We start from the raw sequence: 20,381 nt of genomic DNA, 5'->3' as shown, positions 1-20,381 counted from the left end.
GACCACTGTAAGAACCTGAAGACTTTTGTTAATGCAACCAGGAAACTTTCTGGAGATCTTATGATCAAATCTACTTTAAGAAGGGAAACTGCTAATAAACCTTTCACTGAACTGCTCAACATAATGCATTAAATGCTTTGGTTATTTAGGTGTTAATAAACAATAACATTGTTTACACAGTATATAACATAGAGTATCATGAGTGTATAATTAGCACAGATGGGCCGTGCTTATCTGAAGGGCTTTGAAGGGGGTTGGCAGACACTGATCTGTGCAGGCTTTGTATGAGGGGGGCATGGGGCACCCTGGGTGATGCATTCTGAGTAGCCCCACTCAGAAGACTTCTAGAAGTCTTGAAGTGGGGTGTGAGATGGCTCTGCCCGCGGAGCTGCTGGGGCTATCACAGATCGCAGTCCATGTGCATCACGGCGTCAGACCCTGCTTTGTGTGGAGGTAGCCTTCTCCAGCGCTGCGCCTGCAAGCCTCACGGTACAGCTGAGCTTAGATCAGCAGGGTGCCTATGGGCTAAGCGGAAGGTGATGGGACAATCCTTAGCTGCATGGAGCTCTTCTTGGGGTGAATTTGGGGCAGCTGAGCTTCACGGCTCTCCTTAACAACCAGCTCTTGTCTCGGGAGTCCGTTTCCCTCCCGCTAATGACACCGTTCTCGAGCTCTCGGCCGTTTCCACAGGGGACGTGGACCGCCCGGCGGCCACCGGCCCGGAGCCCCCCCAGCCGCGGGGCGCTGCGGGCGGAGGAGGCGCCGCGCTCCGCCATTGGGCAGCGCCTGCCCCGGGGGCGGGCCGGGCCCGGGGCCCGCTTTGAAGTGCGGGTTCAGGGATGGCCACCGCCTGAAGGCGGCTTGGCATCCTCCTCGTCTCCCCGCCGGCGAGTGCGGCAGGGGCTAGGGAGGCGGAGGAAGGGAGGGAAGGAGGAAGGGCCGCCCTCGCCCACCTCGGCGGCGGAGCTGGGAGTGGATGCGAGGGGCCGGGCGGAGAAGGGCTGCGGGCGGGGGGCGGCTTCCCGCCTCGTGAGGGGAGCGCGGCGGCGGCGTGGGGAGACGCGGGCGGTATGGGGGAGCCGAGCGGCGCGGGGGCGGCCCGGGCGGTTCGCGGCCGCTGAGGCGGGCGGCCCGGGGGAGCTACGGGCGCAGAGCGAGCCATGCGGGGGGCGAAGTGGCTGGCGGCTGTGCTGTGCCCCCTCGCCCTGCTCGTCGCCAGGTCGTGGGCGCTCCGCCTCCACCCAGGACAAGGTAAGCGAGCGGCAACAAAGGCGGCGGGCGACCCGTGGGGCTGCGGAGGGGCCGGCGGGGGGAGAACCGGGCGGGGCGGCGGCGGCGGGGGGGGCTTTCTGCAGAGAGAGCGGTGCGGCTCCGCGTGGGGAGTGCGGCCAGAGCGCCTCTGCGCTGCACGGCGAGGCTGAGTCCCGCGCTCTCCGTTGCAGAGACCTTAGTGAAGCAGCTGTCCTCCTATGAAATAGTCACACCTGTCCGGGTGAATGAGTTCGGAGAAGTTTTTCCTCACACGCGTCACTTCAGCAGGAGGAAAAGGAGCTCGGAGCCCGCCGCTCTCCGCACGCATTACCGGCTCAGCGCGTACGGGCAGCTCTTCCAGCTCAACCTGAGCGCCGACGCGGGTTTCATCGCCGCGCAGTTCGCTGCGGTGCACGTCGGGGCCCCGCGGCAGCCGCCCACCCCCGACCTGCGGCACTGCTTCTACCGCGGGCACGTCAACGCGCAGCAGGCGCACGTGGCCGTCCTCAGCGTCTGCGGCGGCCTGGTAAGTGCGTGCGCTCCCCGGCCCCATTCATCTCCTTCCTGAAAGGCGCGCAGTGGGATGCAGGGCTGGAAGCTCTCGGGCGACGTTCCAAGGGGTTGGTCATGCAGTGTCTTGGCACTGGTGGCTTGCAGTCGTGACGGGATATACAGACGCTGCTTTCAAAGAGTCTTTTGCTGGCCGGTGGTGGCATTGCTTGATGTAATGCTCCGAGTTTCAAGAGCTGCTTCAACCAATAGTTACAAAGGAGAAAACAAACCGTGCCTCAGGCTCAGGGAGCTATTGCTTTGGTAAAATGATGCCGCTAGTTGGCATCAGACAGGTGTTTGCAGCTAGATGGCTGTTACTTATGTGTAAGTTTAGAATAATAATTCCTGAGATGATGAGAGAAGACTGAGTGTTGATTTTTTCCTGTGCTTTCAGCTGTTCTGTAGAGGTGTCTCATTCTTGGAGGTGCACAGCAGCACTTCCTAGTCATCTTTCTGTTAAAGTGAATGGGAAGTTTCCTACTATCTTATCTGGGACTATGACTATAAAATGCTGCTTCATGTAATTGAATTGAGCAAAGAAATCAAAACTGTGTGGAAATAAATGCTGTACCTTTACTTTTGTATTGCGTTTGTTTCCAGGGGCATAATGAAGTTGTACCATACCACTGTCTGCCAGAGCAGTTGTTGCTGCATTTCATAGTTCTTTGTCTAGAAACAAGATGAGGTATCTGGCACTTTGCTGTATTGCTACTTATGAAATAATAAAGTGAAATGAATGAAAGCTGTAGTTACTGCCATACTAGTCACTGAAATTTCAGTGCTTGAAAATAGCTACACACATCAATACATGACGCTGTAAGTCTTACTGTAAATGCAGGTCAGGGTTGTGTGATCCTTCTTATTGGCACAGTATAGATGTACAGGACTTCTGTAAACTGGAAAAATCCAGTGACAGAGTTTTCTTATCTCTTCATAGTAGCATATAAAAGATAGAATGGAGTTGAGTGGAAACATGCTGAAGAGTGTAATGTGTGTTGAAAGAAGGCTGTGTGTGTGATGGACAAATATGAGGAAAAAACTGATACTTCAAAGAGACACTTGTATTGTCTAGTGCTTACTGTTGGATTTATGGTTATATGCCACCTTGTCTTTGGGTTGAGGCCTTTGGATTTGAGCAGGTTTGTGGAAATTGCTGAAGAAGAAGACATTCCAAAATGTTAATTCTGTGTGCATCTCAGTTTTGCCTGTCTTACTTTACCAAAAGATCTCATTGGTTCTGGTCTGCTTCGTGCAAAAGCCAATTTGAATCTATACTAAAGCCCTCAAATTGTTGAATGCTTAGGGCACAGAAGGAGTTGATAAGAGGGGGAGTCACAAGTAATTGCAAGTGTTTGTCATGTACAGGTTCATTCATATAGCATGGCCCTGAGAATGGTTTTGTAGTCTACACAAGATAAACATAAGCAGCTGTCTAGTATTTTCTCTTCATTACTTATTACCTCTTGTAATTATCTTCTTGCAAATAGTCAATTTTCATTACTTTAAGGGCCATACAATGAAAATGACTTACCTGAGAAATGTGTACCTATCGTACTTCAAAGCTGTCCCAACAACCTATTATTTGGCAGTTCTCAAACTACAAGTACAATACTTCCTTTGCTGTAATAATTGAAGTGTCTTACTTTTCTGTACTTAATTTGAGCATTACAATCTATACTGTGTGTTATTCCCCTCAGAAGCCATTGAACAGCAGTAAGTCAAACCTTTACATCTTCTAGATGAATCTTATGAACTTTACTGTGTTTCCTGGCTGGACATCCAGGCCTCTGTCACTTCCTGGCTGTCAGGAATCCCTGTTCTGGGCTACTACCAAATGCCTTCCTCTCCCAGAGTTCCCTAGACTTTCTCATGCTGTTTATTCCACCACCTTTTCCCAGGCAGGCATAGCCTTGGGTGTGTAGATGTCACAGCCTGTGACACCCCAGCATTATGGCCATCTTTCCCTTGTTAATGAACCTGGTGAGGTTTGGCAAAGAGAAAGGAGTGCCCCACATGGGTGGCTGACCTTCTGTGGGATGTGGTTAGCTTTCATGGAGGGGCTATGAGGGGATAAGGAGACTGTCACAGCCAGCTGATGTATGCACAGGGTATTCTCCAACCTGGTTTGATACCTTCAGCCCACTGTTCTTCCTCATTCTTTTGGATTCACACTCCTTGTGTAACTGATAGTCTTTGGAGGAGAAAAAAGGATTTAAAATGAAGGAGATAGAGGCCGGGAGGGTTCTTTCTGTAGTATCTTGTTTGCCCTGAACACATTCTGCACTTCCCAGTGCAGCTGTCCTTGTGCTGGAGGACTAGAAAAGTTAGTAAGATCTTTCTTTCAGGGGTTCTAAAATGTTTTTGCTTTGTGCATTCAACAAATGTACGTGTAAAAATAAGCTAGTCAGTGATTTCTCTTCCACTGAACAATACTATGCTTTGTTGATAAATGCAGAGATGTTAAGTGATTTGAGGATTGCTGCTAAGATGCTGCTTCTTGTGAGTGAGTAGAAGTTAGACTGTGGTGACTTGGCAACTCTGTATTATGTTTAAGTAAAATCTGTTCTTTCTAGGAACTGTTTTCTCCCATGCAAAACTTGAGTTTTACGTGTGGAAGTTCAAATACAAGGGATTGCTTAAAATTGTTAGATCGAATTCTATTCTCCAAATTAGCGTTAATAAGGCAATAGCTGTAGACCAGTGCTTTAAAAGCTAGGGATGGATAAAGGATGTGAACTTACAGGAAAACAAACTAAAAAAAGTTACAGGAAAATTAACAGTGGAATTCTAAAAGTTGCTCTTAAGGTGTACCCAAGAGTGATCTGAAGTTGCACCATGTACCTTCTTGGACATTACTGTGTAGGCTCCTTTCCCCAAACTCTGAATCACCTATGCTAGCAGCTGTGCTGCTGCTTCCCAAGTTCCTTGTTTTCTTGACTGCACTGTCAAGCTGAGTGGTTTTTTTTTGTTGTTTTTTTTTCCCCCAAAGCTTGTTCTTTTCACCTTCATGTAAAGCCTTCTTCTGAGTGTGCCAAGAGCATGTACAACCCAGAGTAACCAATGGAACTTCGCTTAATGGCCCCTGACACCCTGTATGCAGCTCTGTTGTGTTATGTTTCAGAGTGTGCCCTGGGTTCAGGGATGCAAATGGCAAAGGGAGGTTAGAAGGTCAGTGGGAGCCTGTAGTAATTGCAAGGAAGGAGGCTGTAATTAGGGAAGTTTGGGAGGCTGTCAAAGGCAGGAGGTCATTTGTAGTGATGGCCTGAGTGCCTGGTCAAATGTCTGATCGCATACACACATTTCTTTCTTCTTTAGAGTGATTTTTTTTTTTTTTTTTTGAAGTCTTGCACTTAATTTCACTCTATTTTCTTAAGATCAGTATCTCTCTTTTACTTTCACTGCATTGGTCCATTTTAGCTTCCTCCTAACATGGGAAACAAGATCTGCTGGGAATGTCACTGAATTCATATGGGCTAAAGTGACCTCTCAAATCTTATCTTGACAGCAAAATTAGGTGAAAGCAATTTAACTTTCAAGAACATATAGGCTACAGCTTCACTGACAAATGCAAACAAGTGCCAATTTGTTTTTTATTCCACTGTGAGATATCACTACTTGTAACTACATAGGTTGTTCCAAAAGTAGTGTATCCTACGTTATTTCCATGATAGCTACAAAGAGGATGATAATATTATTTGATAGCACAATTTCTCAGCTGCAAAACAGTATTTTTCAACATAATCACTACTGTTAGCAGATTTGTGTGGATGAGCTGGTAGAGATGTTCTTCATTTTGTAGTGTGGCATCTGTGCGTGGCCATCCAGAACTACCTTATGTTTTGTGTTGCTGCTCCTGAAATGAACCACCCACTGTGGTTACATCCACTGCTTGGCATCTATAATGGTTCAGCAAGTGGTAATGAATGTCAATGGAAGTCTTTTTATTCTGTGAAGGGGGATTAACTAAGACACCTTTTACTTTATATCAACTTCCATGCTGGATGCCATTCTGTCAGACTGTCCTTCTGCTGTCTGTCACGTGGCAACATACTGTAATCATAGAATTCATAGAATTACCCAGGTTGGAAAAGACCTCGAAGATCATCAAGTCCAACTGCAACCTAACCAGTACCCTATCTCTAAAAACCCTCTGCTAAATCATATCCCTGAGTACCACATCCAAACGGCTCTTAAACACATCCAGGGATGGCGATTCAACCACCTCCCTGGGGAGCCCATTCCAGTACCTAACCACCCTTTCTGTAAAGAAGTTCTTCCTAATATCCAACCTGAACTTGCCCTGGTGCAACTTGAGGCCATTTCCCCTCGTCCTGTCACTAGTGAGAAGAGACCTGCCCCACTCACACTGTAAGAACCTTTCAGCTACTGGAAGAGCATGACAAGGTCTCCCTTCAGCCTCCTTTTCCTCAGACTAAACAGCCCCAGCTTCCTTAGCTTCTCCTCATAGGGCTGGTTCTCCAAGCCCTTCACAAGCCTTGTTGCCCTTCTCTGGACCTGCTCCAGTACCTCCATGTCTTTCTTGTGCTGAGGTGCCCAAAACTGGACACAGTACTCGAGGTGAGGCCTCACCAATGCTGAGTACAGGGGCAGGATGACTTCCTTAGTCCTGCTCACCATACCATTCCTGATACAATCCAGGATGCCATTGGCCCTCTTGGCCACCTGGGCACACTGCTGGCTCATATGCAGCTGACTGTCCATCAGCACACCAAGGTCCCTTTCAGTCTGGGAGCTTTCCAGCCACACTTCCCCAAGCCTGTAGGGTTGCCTGGAGTTGTTGTGACCAAAATGCAGGACCCGACACTTGGCCCTATTGAAACTCATTCCATTCACCTTGGCCCATCGATCAATGGAATACTGGGGGAGAGATTCAGCCTCTACTTCACTGTGTTGACCCATGACATCAGAGGCAGATGGAGGTATGGCTGCTGGAAGCGTTATATCTAGAGCAACCTACATGACATAGGCAGCATCTAATTTCTTGTGGAGTTCTAATGCAGGTAGCAGACTTGTTGCCTTGATTGTTCTGCCCACCATTTTTTTTGTGTGTACTGCATAGTACCTGTAACCTTGTTCAGTTAAGCTACAGTGGTTTTCCAAATAACATTTGTAACTGGAAGATATGTTTTACCTTAATATAACATACAGGTGCAATTTGAATGTCAGATTAGTTTTCAGTATTCAGGTCACTGAAGTCTGTGAGCATCTATAAGTCACATACTAGTTCTTACAGACTTTTTTTTCTTTCATAAACAAGGAGAAAGTCATACTAAAATGTCAATACAATCAATTCTTGTTTGGACAAATGTATTCATAGAATATCATAGAATGGCCTGGATTGAAAAGGGCCACAGTGACCATCTAATTTCAGCTCCCCTGTTATGTGCAGGGTTGCCAGTCACTAGACCAGGCTGCCCAGAGCCACATCCAGCCTGGAATTCTTACTACTGCTGGCAGGCTGATCTGATACTTGCACTTTAATAGTTTTGGTTTCATTCCTTATAAAGAATACAAGGTGAATCTTTTGTAGTTGGCTTCAATTCATTTGAATTTTTTTTTGTCTTACCTTGGTTTGCTTTCTCATCTTCTCCTAATATGTATTGTCAGAAGCAGGGTCAGTTTTTAAGTATTTTCATTTGTGATGCTCAATGTTTTTGAGTAGGAGACTATTTTGATGACTGCAACTGCCTGAAGTCTTCTGGATCTTGCACGTTGATCACACAGTGGATGGTGAAGACTTTTTAACTCATACTATCTTGTCTTAGTGTTGCTTTCCTGCATATTGACTGAGGTCTTCCATATATCTGAGGGTAGACAATAATTGCATATGGACCTGTGTTGCTGACTCAACTTCCTGCCTGCGTGTCTTTACAAAATAACTACTGAATGCACAAGTTGTTTAAAAAATATAAATAAAAATTGGACAGCTTAAAAGTTTCCAACTAAGAAAACCCTCAAAAAAAAAAAAAAATCCTCAAAACATTTTTTTTTTCCTCTTGAGCTGCTTGCATCTCTGCTCCAAGAGATGCTGTGCTTCTACATGAGTCAGAAGAGAGTAAACACAGGCAGAATTAAAGCATTAGGTAAACTGAGTAGCTGCCCAATTTACACAGCTGAGATGCTGCGTATACCTTGAGTAATGCTACCACCTTCTGTAATGGTCAGCAATTGGCTGTCATGGATTCCAGCAGATTGTGCATTCTTGGGGAATAGATGGACTTTCCCATGAGATAATCAAGTCTTCAGTAGCTTTAGTTCTCATTGTTTTTTGTCTTCATTTTGTGTAGAAGATGTAAGATTGTGGTAGCAAGGTAGGTAGTATGAGAAGAGGTCATATTTTCTGGACATACGCAGATTGAGAAGTCTTCAAAGCATGTACTGCAAATGACTAAAATGAGGTGAAATTCTCATTTACCTTTATTTCTCATTTACTTTTTTTCTCATTTACTCTTTACCTTACATGTGGTAACTACCTGATAGCTGTAGAAGGGTTTTTTAGAGCTATTTGCTTCTCTAGGAAAATAAAAAGTGTTTCTGTGTTTTCTTAAAACATTGAAGCTGGGCAGTTCTTCCTAACCAGAGGTAATTTGGAAATGTGAGGTTTCCTTGTTCACTGAGACAGACAGGATTGTGGTGGAGTTTCCTTGAAATCTGAGAGTTTGGAGGACCCCTTGGGTTTGCATTCTAGAGGAGTACTTAGTTTGATAACTTGTTCATGAGTGGTTGTTTTTATTTTTAGTGAAATACATTCAATATGTGTGTATGTTTCATTTCCTAGTTCCATTGGACACTGTGTGAAACAGCTACTTTTCCATAATCTTAATGCAGTATTTCTGTGGTGAAAGTTGATAGCTATATTTTTAAAGTTGATTTGTCCAACTAAGTCCTCTGCAAGTTTTACTGATAAATGGGCCCTCACATTTCCTTCCACTCCAGTGGATCATCTTATTTGTTGTGGTCCCTGCAGATTCTTCTACCTGATTTTTTGTCTTTGAGATAGCTTTTTTGTTGTTATTATTATATATATATATAGCAGTTCTCTGCTATACAGCTAGCCTGTTAGTACAAATTTTATTTATATGCTTTCAGAAATGCCGTTTTTTTGCTTGGCTTCAGCCAGGTTTTTTACTGCCTGGAGTAAACTTACAATGTGACTTTTAGGGTATCTATGTCTGGATTTTTCCACTTCCTATGTGAATAGGCTTTCCCTTATGCCATTAGATGGAATGTAAACAGTCTTTCTGTGTTCCTGAGTTAAAGCTTGATAGTATTTAACCAAGATCTCGGCAAATATCTACCCAGACCAGGACACTTCTGAGCGTGAGCAGTTGCATTAGTTCTGTTAGAAGTGTGATTTAGTCTGCCAGAGGTATGATTACTGTCTGCTAATGAAATCCTAGTGTCACAAAATTGGTAGGCAAAAATGAAGTTGAAGTGTGCAGTTTAAGTTAATTTTTATTTATTTATTTATTTATTTTTCCTGTATGCTTTTTTTCATGCTTTATCAGTCTTTAAGAACCTGATTGGAAGAAACATTGCAATTCACTTCTAAAAAGGTATTCTGCTACATAATTCTTTCATTAGCTGGGTTATTTTTCCTATTGTCTAGATTATCTATTAGTTATTATTTTCCCTTTATTGTATTATCTCTGTTTAACAAGTAAGCTATGACTATGTCTTGCTGTATTTCTCTAGTTGAATTATCTTCTGGTAGAAATGTCTTCTGCAGGTGTTGTCGGCATGCTATAACCTCTAATTAGCCTGTGCCCCCTACCTTTCTCATTAGGAAACATTGTAACTGTGGAGCAGGCAGAGAAGAGGGGAAGGGTTTACTCACATGATTGAGAAGAGCTCTGAATCAATGTGACATGGGAAGGAGGGAGAGTAATAGAAGAGGAGGGTATTTTGTAACTTAGTTTGAATGAGAAAGTATCCTTGCTGTAAACTCCTTGCAGGTTTGAGTTGGAATTAAGAACCACTCTGTAAGGGCCTGAAAAAACAAACAGGAGTAGAAGTTACCTGGGAGGGAGTCAACCAGTTTAGAGTCGTGTTTTCAAGACAATCATCCTAGCATTTTTCTGAAGTCATTCCAGTTTTGCTGTTGGACATATTAATTCCATGTTTGCAAAACCTGTTATATATTCCTTATGTTTTCCATGTGTTCTTCAGAGTTGTAAGTGGATACAGTATGTACTTTAACCATAAATTGTGCAATAGTTGTTTCTACTCTTGAAATAAATGTATTGATGAGGACTGTGCAGTTTTAAGCCACTTCAAGCTGGTAAGACATATTATTTAGAGTGAGTATCCATGTTCATCTGTTCAGTCTTAATTCAATATAAAGTATCTTAACTCATCCGGAAGATTAAACCCAAGAAATAAATTATTCTCATGTGCATTTTCTTACAAGTTCCCTCAAGTCTGTATTTATGCATAGTCCTGTGTGGTGTTCCCTCTTTCTTTCTTTAGACCACTTATTTATAATGTATGGGAGAATGTTTTCAATTTTAAATTCAGCTTCTACTGACAAGATCTTTTAAATGTTCTTCTATCTGTATCTAAGGACAGAAGTAAGATGTTTAGGGCAGGTTTCTTGTTATGTGATTTGAGAGGCATCTGTAGTTAAATAAATCTAGTTTGTTTTTGATTTGACTTCCTGCAGAAGCCTGGGCTCTGTTTCAGCAACTTGCCTCTGACCTTCCAGGTTATCTGGTTTTCTTTGGTTGTACAGAACATTTTAATTATTATTTGGATCTTAAAGTTCATTTATTTGGGTGCTTAATTCGTAGGGATGACTCTGCTTGTATTTGCAGCCTGACACCATATGAAGTATCACTCTTCATATGAATGAAGGACTGCCAACCATGCAGGCAGAGCAAAGTAGCTGGTGATTGAATTTTGGAGACGTGTATGTTAGGAAAATGAAGAGATAATATGTAGTTAATCAAAATAAAACTCTAGTCTAAGGATTGGTGATAGTGATTTCAAGATTGGCTTCACTTAACTGTTTTGTCTGAGTTCACTGCTGAGGTGCTGATTTCCATTTGTTAATCTGATGACAACTACATATATGGGTATTGTGGTCTCCAAACACTTGGATTTTTTAGTATTGCACTTCAAATTTGTTTTACTGCTGTGGAATAGTATTTAATGTTAGCTGGATTTTTAAATTGCAGATACAATATACTGCTTAAGTTAGAGCACTGTGTTTGTTGTTGTTGTTTTTCCTCCTCATACAATATATTCACTTCACATGCTATAGAAAGACTTCTTATCAGCTTGGTTAGGAGATGTGCAGTAAATTTCATTGGACTGCAGGTGGGATGCATTCCTAATCATTGGTGCTCAATGTATTTAGTGGCAATAGTTATTAGTTATTTATCTATGCATTGAGGGGGGAATTGGTTTAAACTTTTGTTCTTCCTTTTTGTTACTGATTTTGATCAGCCAGATACACATAATTAAACAGTTGATCCTGATAGACTGTAAGAATCAATTGCCTGGGGTGTGAAAAAGTGAGAGGGAGTCTGGTTCTTCTGTCTAAAAAGGCAGAACCTCCTGTACCTTGAATTTTAATCTTCTGAATTAATATATATATTAGAGAATTATTGCCATCAAAATTATTGAAGTGTAGTGCAAAATTCTTCCTTTCCAGCTGTCCAGCCTTTTTGGGTTGTAAGCTTATAGTGTATTTTTTATTACATATAACAAAGAAGAATGTGTTCTTCTGCTTTCTAGTGATTTATTTATTTTCTATTTATGGTTACTGCTACTTCTCAGCATCTTCTTTTAAAAGAGGGAACATTGCTTGCTTCCCCTCTCTTTTCAGGTGACCTCGGTGTGCCTACTATTAAAACAAGATTCTGAATTTCACTTAAGATGCTTGTGTTGGTTCTAACTGTGATAATTAGACTTCAGAACAATAAAAGTTGAACTGCAGATGTTGTTCGTGTGTATCTGTGTATTCATGGTTATGCCCTGTGTGATGGGCAGGCATTGGAGCACTTTTCCAAGGTACCTGGCAGTCTCATTTTGCAGTTTCCTATTTTTGATGTAAAGTTGCTTTTCTCCTGGATATATGGTTTTATTTCCCCAGCTAGTCTTTACCATTTTGACTGAAAAATAACTTTCTTTAATAGGAAGTGTAGATCTTAGCTGGAGAGTGAAGCTGGTAAATGGTGTATCTAAGTTCAATTACTGGTGCTGAAGTGAACTGTGGGAGTACGTACATTGAGGAAAAGGAAAGCAAGATTACTTATTGTGGAGTATCAGTGATACTTGATTAACTTAGGTCAGTCATGGTGGATTGTGCAACTCTCTTCACTGTATAGGTCAATGCGTGCCTGAATACAATTTTGAATTCTTAGGTTGTTTACCACTGGTAGCTCTTGATTGAGTATGAGATCAGGAATCAAGTGGGATTCTCAAAGTTATGAAACTCACACAAAAACATGAATTAGTGATGTTTTTGTACTGTGAAATGATAGAGAAATACATCCTTGTTCTTGTAGTATTTTTTTTTTTCCTAGTGGAAGTTTGCTATTCTAGATGAGTTTTGAAAATGTTTGTTGAAAACTTACCTTGCTACTTGTATGCTATTATTCTCATAGTTGATGTTTGTCATAGCTGAAATAGTTTCTTAGTAAAGTCTTAAAGGCTGTTAACAAGTTGTTGAAGAAACCGGTATAGAATCTCTAGCTCTGGGGAGTATGGGAGAACTAAAATGTATGTGGGGGAATAAAGCAGAAGTAAATGCTTTTCTTCCATTAAATCTAAAGTAACATTTAAAATGTTTCTTATCTAAAGTGAAGGTTAGGGTGTGCCAGCAGAAAAGAACTGATCAGCTCATTAATGTTCACAATTTGCATGCAGCTGTGCCTATCCTTTCTTGGTGGTTTGGACTTTGCTAACTTTAAGTAAAACATCAGTGTGAGTCTTAGCCTGCAGTAAGAACTGATGCTAATGCTGGTGCTAATATGTGAACAAAACAGTTTTAGAAGGAAAAGGTTGTGTAAGTTACATGAAGGACAGAAGGCAACAACCCAGTCTAGAATTCAGACAGCAGCAAATCCTTACTTTCATGATGGCTTCCACTCCTTTCTATGCAGTTTCTTCAACAGTCCTGCTTGGTTATGCATAGATTATTTTTTTTTTTACTTTAGTTATTCTGGTTTTACAAGGTTTGTGAAAAGATTACATACAGTATATTGTTAGCGTATCTTGATTATATTGTTTATATCCTCGTTACTTATGAGTAAGGTGGTCTCTATTATGATATTCCTCTGGGGGGGACAAGACTCTAAAAGAACCTTTTTTTGCCTTGTCTTCTGGCTTCCACTTTTGTCTCATGCAAATTTATTTTCATTGATCTGAAAATGTTAAGTAGTTTATATCATGAAAGTTATAAAAATTTTATATTTAGTGGAGAATAAAGCAATTATTTCTCTTACTTTCAGATGGGCACCTTTAAAGCACACGATGGTGAATATTTTTTAGAACCTCTGATGAAAACGGATGGAGGTGAACATGAAGATGAACATAACAAACCACATCTTATATACAGACATGAAGAAATTAATAGAAAGTATCACAAATCCCATAAACCTTGTGAAGTTTCAGGTATAGTTGCACTTTCATTTTCAATGCAATTTTTTTCAGGTGTTTTCATATTTTTGGATATAAAATAAAAAAGCAGGTTGCTATTTTACGATGTTTTTCTCCAGATTGTTTCACTAGACCTATTGTTTTTCTTTCACATGAGTTTGGCAAGAATTACATTCTTCCCTGCCACTGGGTAATTTAATTATAGGAGGAAATAGGCATGTAATGGTGCATCTTGAAGTTTCAAGAACTCTCTTGATTTGTTTTTATGCCCTATGTGATGTTCTGTGTGTAAACGCTTAAAGGATAGATCCACGGGAGTTGTTGTTGCTCACAGTCACAAAAGATGATATGTTTATTGCAAACTTAAGGAGGACATACATCTCAAATTATTCTTTAAGAATGAAAGCATATAGTATTACCTATTGTGTAAATGGTTTTTCTTTTTGGATATTTTAATAATATATTCATACTACAAAATACACCTTTAAAACTATATAAAAAAAGGGGAATAATTTAAATGCATATTTTCTGGATGTGTCATAAGTGAATGGCTGTACTTTCATATTGTGGTAGTATGCAAGCTGAGTGCTATAATTTGAGTGGGAACATATGCAGAGAATGGGAACCTGAAAGTAAAACAAACAGAAACCTTTATTCCTCATGAGGAAGTGAGTAGAAAGCATCATGTCTTAAACTAATGTGTTTTCTAATAGAGTGGAAAACTTCAGAGTTAGTTCTCATGGTTGTGAGTCTTCACAGTCAGAAAGTGTTATGATGACAGAAAGTCACCTGAAGTTTCCATTGAAGTATAAAAGCTACATAGAAGAGCAGAATTAGGAAGAATTGATTAGGTGTTCATAGACAAATTCTAAGCAGACGTACCGTCTACTTAATGTTAAATGTTACAATGTAGAAGCCAAGATCCTATCTGAGAGATGATCTTCTTATCCTTTGCTTCTATAATAGTGCCATGTTAAAAGTATCTTTTTTTTTGTCTAAAACATTTTCAAGTCTGCTCAGAATAAATACCTTTATTTTAATAGAAGCATGTGGGCTTCATTTATTGAGTCTCCACCTTCAGTATTTTCTCTGAAGCCCAAAGTAGGAGAATGCAGGCTAAATTTGGTTCAGTTTGGCATATTAAAAACATCTTGTCTAAATTACATTGTGCATTTTATGTGAGATTGGAATCTTCTTTTATGCATTTTGCATCTATTTGTATTTCAGAATTGCCTATGTAACATCGAGTGCATCTGAAGAGAATAAAATACCAGATTTTACCTTAAGGAATGTCTAGCCAAACTGTTTGAAAGTATGAACTGTGAAAGTAGCATAGTTTTAACTAATACTGTGTACCGAGTATGATATTGGAAAAAATCCTAGATCACAACATGTTGAAAATTCTGCTTTTTCTGTAGATACATAATGCTACATTTACGGTCATCTTCCATTGAACAAGCTACAGTGAAAGACTTTTTTTTCTGAAGCTCTGTATTTTTGGAAGCTGGTGCTACCTATTCATGTTTGCCATTTCAGAGTAAAGAGCAAAGCTTTGAATACCAGGAAGCTGATTTTTTTTTTAGAGCCAACTTATTAATTTGAAATGTTAGATATGTACTGACCCAAAGCAGAGCTCTTTTAGCTGAGCTGAGTATTGTACAGTATGCCAACATTGGCATATTGTACAATACCGCCAATATTAGCAACTACTGCTAGAAGAGCATAAGGAGAATAGTCAGTTTATCTTTTTCATATATTGTATCAGCAACAGAAGACTGAGCCAGGGTTTACTGCCCAATTATTATTGGCGCTGGTGGGTACTGCAAAGGTATTCATGAAGGAAAAAGTATTTGTGTAGTTTTTGGGTTTTTTTTTTTCCTAAACAAGATATTTCTCTATTTCAGTGCTAGTCTTGCCATCTTACTCACCTTTTTTTTTTTTTTTTTTTTTTTTTTTTTTTTTTTTTCTTAAATGGGAAATAGGCTTGTGATCATAATAATTGGTTCTTTTAGTTAGTGAATTTTGACAAGGGTAAGTGGAAAGGCTTCCCAGGTAGAAGTAGTATTTCTAGGTTAAACTGTAGGGTCTTAGGTTGTGACTTGTAATGATAATAGTGATCCATCTCATCTAGCTATAGGTATTTTACATCTGTGTTAGTCATTCTTCTCCTCTTTTTATATTTGGAGGAGAGAAAGGATCACTTACTCTGATTCACATGACTTATTTTAGATATCTTGTTAGGGTAACATGATTTACTACCTGGGAATGTGTTTCATAAATCCTGTTTCCTTAATACAGGGAAATTAGAGGAGATTGATGTAATGATAGCTGTATGATGGCTATTGTTCATCCTCTTGTTGTTTTCGCGTTCATAAACAAAATGAATTTTATTTAGTGTAGTACTGAAGTTGTCTTGGCTAATCCACAGATTGATCTTCAGCTCTTATCCTAAATATGGGTTCTGGTTCCTATTTTTTTCCAGCGTTCTGAAGTTTGAGACTCCTTCTGTGACTTAGTAAATATTAGTGTGTTACTGCTTCAGCTGGTTCTCTTGTATTGCATCAGTCAGTCTGAAAGCATAAAATATTTATAGGTACTCTCTAACATGGTCCTTTTATATGTCAGCCTGTACTTTCTTCTATTCACTGTTACTGCTAATGTTTTTTTCCAGTTGCTGTTCTTGTATTTTGTGACTGACACAGATACTACTTGGCAAACTTCAAGGTGTTTGTTGTTGTCTCTGTACTGTCATTTCATTTTAGCATTGTGCCCTGACTTTAATGGGGACAGCTGACCTCTCAGAAGTAGCTTAAAGTTTACTGAGGAGGGCTCTTCCATTAGAAGATAAAATATATAGATTTAAATCCTTTCAAACTGAGAATGACACCTGAATCAGGATTTCTTAAGTTGTTTAAAGAATGTAGTCACTAAGGATTTGGAGCTATACTCTGACAGCCACTTCTTAAAAGGAAATCAGGCTTCCAGAAAGATAGCAGAGACTGACTGAATGGATTGGAATACCCCGTTAGACACTTAAATTCTAGGGAATAGTGAGAGTTCAGTTATACTTCTCACCTAAGTATGTTCATGTGGGCATTGCTGAAGTGACTGCCTGATCAAGGCATGAGTTTTCTTCAGATATCATGTGCCCCTGAAGGTAGCAAATTAGGAAAGTGTTAAATACTGAGACGTCTCCAAGCTATATCTGTTAGACTCCAGTCCTATACTTTGATTATTAGTAGAGCTGTCAAGAAAGTTACTTGTTATATTTAAATAGTTTATTTCATATATAAATGAAAATGTCGGTTCAGGACTGGAGTCTAGTCTTCATAGTTTGCTGTTGTTGGTTTTGTTGATGTTGTGTTTGAATATAGCTATTTCAATTAACTATTTTCCATTCTTTCGTTGCTTAAGCTCCAGTTCTTATCTCTTATCTTATTGCAGCTTTCCTCTTTGGATTACACTGCATTCTAGGAACTATATAATACTGCTGCATCTTAACTTGGCATTGAATCAATGTATGAACAAACTATATGTTAATTTCCTTCCATGTGTAATATATTATCCTCGCATACATATCCTTGTAATATATATCCTTGTACCAGTTCCCTTGGAAATAAGATCATAATTATAATTTTGTTTTGCCTACTTTGGACAGAATTGCATGTCTATTCTTAATTTTAGGAACTGAATTCTGCATTAAGGTTTTTTGTTTTACTTTATAGAAAAGGAGGTGAAGGAGAGCACTTTACTACATCTAAATGTCAGCAGTTTGAATGAAGAGAGAAATGTTTTACAGGAGTCTCCAAATTTGGAGTATGCTTTTAAGAACTTGTCTATGGAGGATTCTGGCAATAATTCGCATTCCCGGAAAAAACGTTTTCTTTCTTATCCAAGATATGTAGAAGTGATGGTTACAGCTGACACCAAAATGGTTCGTCATCATGGACAGAATTTACAGCACTATGTATTAACACTGATGTCAATAGTAAGTAAAACTTAAGTTAATAAGTACTAGCAATTTTGGAGCTTTTTTTTTTTCCTATTCTGATTTTTTCTCTTATACAACTTCTGACTTCTGCTTTCTCTGAATTCTGCATTAAAATAGATTCCATAAACAACAGCAAAAAACAAGTAGACCAAAATTTCAGATTCTGCCTCTTTTCAGATAAATGTAGTGAGATGTGTAGGTAAAATGCTATGACCAATTTCCTGGTTTGCTATTACATTAAAAGAATGGTCAAGCTTCAGTGAGTTAAACATAGTGACTAATTACAGCAGACAGAGGTTAAAAGGTACTGTGAAAAAATGCTTGATTATAGCAATCCTAGTTTTTCAAGTAACTTCAAATTAACATGGGTCAGATTTTGAATTGGAATTATTTGGTTCAAGTAAGAATTCAGCACAGCTCAATTAAAATGGTGTCCTAAAATATTCTGTATAATTACTTCTAGATCTTGTATCTTTCATCTGTCAAATAAATTTAATTTATGTGAACTGCATTATTTATTTATTTATTTATTTTTTGGACTTGTGAAGAAGTCACCTATATTCTTGGTCTCCATGGAAACACCAGATTTAAATAAGAATTAATCATTTGCCCTGTTAGCCATCATCTTGTAGATGAGCTGAGTTGCTCTATAGTTTCCACTGGACGCAATTACTTGGCGCTACATACATCTGTGAAGCAAATTAAGAGGTGATAGACACTGAACTCCCATCTGCAGCCTCATAAAAAATGTGTGGGTCTTGTGTAGACCCTGTGTCTATGCCTACTAGTTGTGTGCTGCTGTGTAGTATTTTGTCTGAAATGACACAGGTACTGATAATTAGGCATCTGAACTGAGTTCAGTATACTGTCACAATCGGCTCTCCAGCTGTCAGCAGTAGAGGTGCTGTCGCCTCCTATACAGATGTAGGCATCTAAGTTTAGAAGTTTTAATGTGTCACATTGATTTCAACCAGGAAAGTTCTGTATCCTTTTAAAGTGTGAGGAGAAGGGGCATGGATGTGAAAGTTACTTTTGTTCTTCCTTTTGTGCAAATTACAGTGAGATAAGTTACAGCAGCACTATACCAAGGCTGCTCTTATCCTGTGCAGTTGTGTTGTATCTCTGTCCTACAAAGGGGAAAAAAAAACAAACAAAAAACCTACAGTGAGATGAGATGAGTATTTTGTGTGCATTCTTCATGAGTTGCTCTGTGATTATGGCTAATTACTGGTCTAAAATTTTTAACTTCTTGAAACACTTGTTTCCTGCATCCGTAGGGGGTCATATGTTCAACCACTACTCCTTATAATGCTTGGTTTTCAATGTCTTTTAAGTAGTTAGATTTCTACTTGCTGAACTGCTGCTAATAAGTCTATGGAACTCCTTTTAGGATTAGCATTAGGGAAATTTGTGTTGAATGGGAAATACAAGCTGCTTGCTAAATATCTTGTCTTTCTTGCATTATCTGTCAGTATTGTAGAACTTGGGCTTAGTGTAGTTGTTGCTGGCTTTGAGATAATAGCAAACAACAAAAAGGCTACTTCATTAGTATGAATTTCATATGGTATTCAGGATGATGTACAAGATCTGGCAGCAGTTATTCCACGTGTACATCTGTTTGTTTCAAGATTACCTTTAGGAGTAGGTTTTTAAAAACTTTATCTAAAAATGTTTAGCTTACGTAAATGTGGAACTTAATAAAAATATGAAATTGGATCCTAATTCTGAAAATTTGTCTTCACAGTCTGATTAACTTCACCCCTAAGAATACATATCCCAGATTAATGTCTTAAAATTATAGAATTGTTTCAGATGACCTTTATTAGTCCCTTCTAACTGCCCTGCTGTGAACAGGGATACTGTACAGGAAATAATAGAAGAATGATGGTATAATAGATAGCCAAAAGGTTCTTTATAGGAGAAACTCACCAGTGCTGATGCCTTCAGTCTGGCTAGAAAATGCTGAGGCTGATCACCTGGTCTCCACAAAGGAGTGATCTCCAAAAGAGATGATGCGTTAGTGGTGGTCAGCGTTTAAATGAAATCTAGGAGAGGTGGAGTCAAGCTCCACCCCTTCTGGGAGCACAGCTGAATTACCTTCACCTGTGTTCCCACAGCTGAACCAACACTTGCCTCAGCTGATTCATCAGAGGTTCAGGCTGTGATTACCAGTTTCCCATACAGATGCTCACAGCTAGATGAGGTTGCTCAGAGCCCTATCCCGCATGACCTTGAGTTTCTACAAGGATGGGGCATGTACCTCATCTCTGAGCAACCTTTTCCAGTGCATCACCACCCTTATTTATAAAACAAAACAACAATAAAGTTTTCCTTATATCCAATCTACACCTCTTTTATTTTGCTTCAAAATGTTTCCTCTTGTCCTGTCATAACAGACCCTGCTAAAGAGTCTGTCCCCCTTTTTTCTTGTAGCTCCCCTTTAGATACTGAAAGGCTGCTGTTATGCCTCTGTGGGGCTTTCTCTTCTGGCTGAACGGCATTAGGTTTTTTAGCCTTCCCTCTTAGGGGAAGTGTTCATGTCCTCACCTTCTTTAGGAATTTCAAATGAGGCCATAGAATCACAGGAAGAGTTGTAAAGGGCCTCTGTAAGTCTTAATTCCTTACACATGTTCATGTTAGTGTTTATTAGATTTGTTTGACAGATTAATATACAATCTTCATTCTGTTCCTGCTCATGTCTCAGAGTACCAATGCTTCAGTAAGCTAGTAATAAATGTAGAGAATGACTACCACTCTTGGATATGTAATCAGTATCATAATTCATCAGTATGCAGGTGTATTTTTCTTGACCTACTAATGTTTGAAATGCAACTCTTAGTCTTATTTTGTTACCTGTAAAAGGAAGAAATGAAAATATTCTATTCTTTCTATCATAAAAGAGGTAGTTAAACTTAATAATCAAAGCTGGTACTTGTCTGCTCAAGCAACTTCTACTGTTACA

At 39.9% G+C, this 20,381-nt stretch overlaps 1 protein-coding gene across 1 annotated transcript in view; it reads left to right on the top strand.

Annotated features, from left to right (window-relative positions):
• Positions 1 to 868: 868 nt before the first annotated feature.
• Positions 869 to 20,381, top strand: part of ADAMTS20 (ADAM metallopeptidase with thrombospondin type 1 motif 20) — an 84,111-nt gene continuing 64,598 nt past the window's right edge. The window contains exons 1-4 of the mRNA XM_072333591.1: positions 869 to 1,251; positions 1,443 to 1,777; positions 13,281 to 13,443; positions 17,154 to 17,416. Of these exons, the coding sequence (XP_072189692.1) occupies positions 1,161 to 1,251; positions 1,443 to 1,777; positions 13,281 to 13,443; positions 17,154 to 17,416 (852 nt within the window). The 5' untranslated portion in view covers positions 869 to 1,160. The remainder of the gene's footprint in view (positions 1,252 to 1,442; positions 1,778 to 13,280; positions 13,444 to 17,153; positions 17,417 to 20,381) is intronic.

This window comes from Excalfactoria chinensis, chromosome 1 (assembly GCF_039878825.1).
Source record: "Excalfactoria chinensis isolate bCotChi1 chromosome 1, bCotChi1.hap2, whole genome shotgun sequence".
NCBI classification, from domain to species: Eukaryota; Metazoa; Chordata; class Aves; order Galliformes; family Phasianidae; genus Excalfactoria; species Excalfactoria chinensis.
Note: the sequence above shows the minus strand (reverse complement) of the source record. Positions and strands in the feature narration are given on the sequence as shown.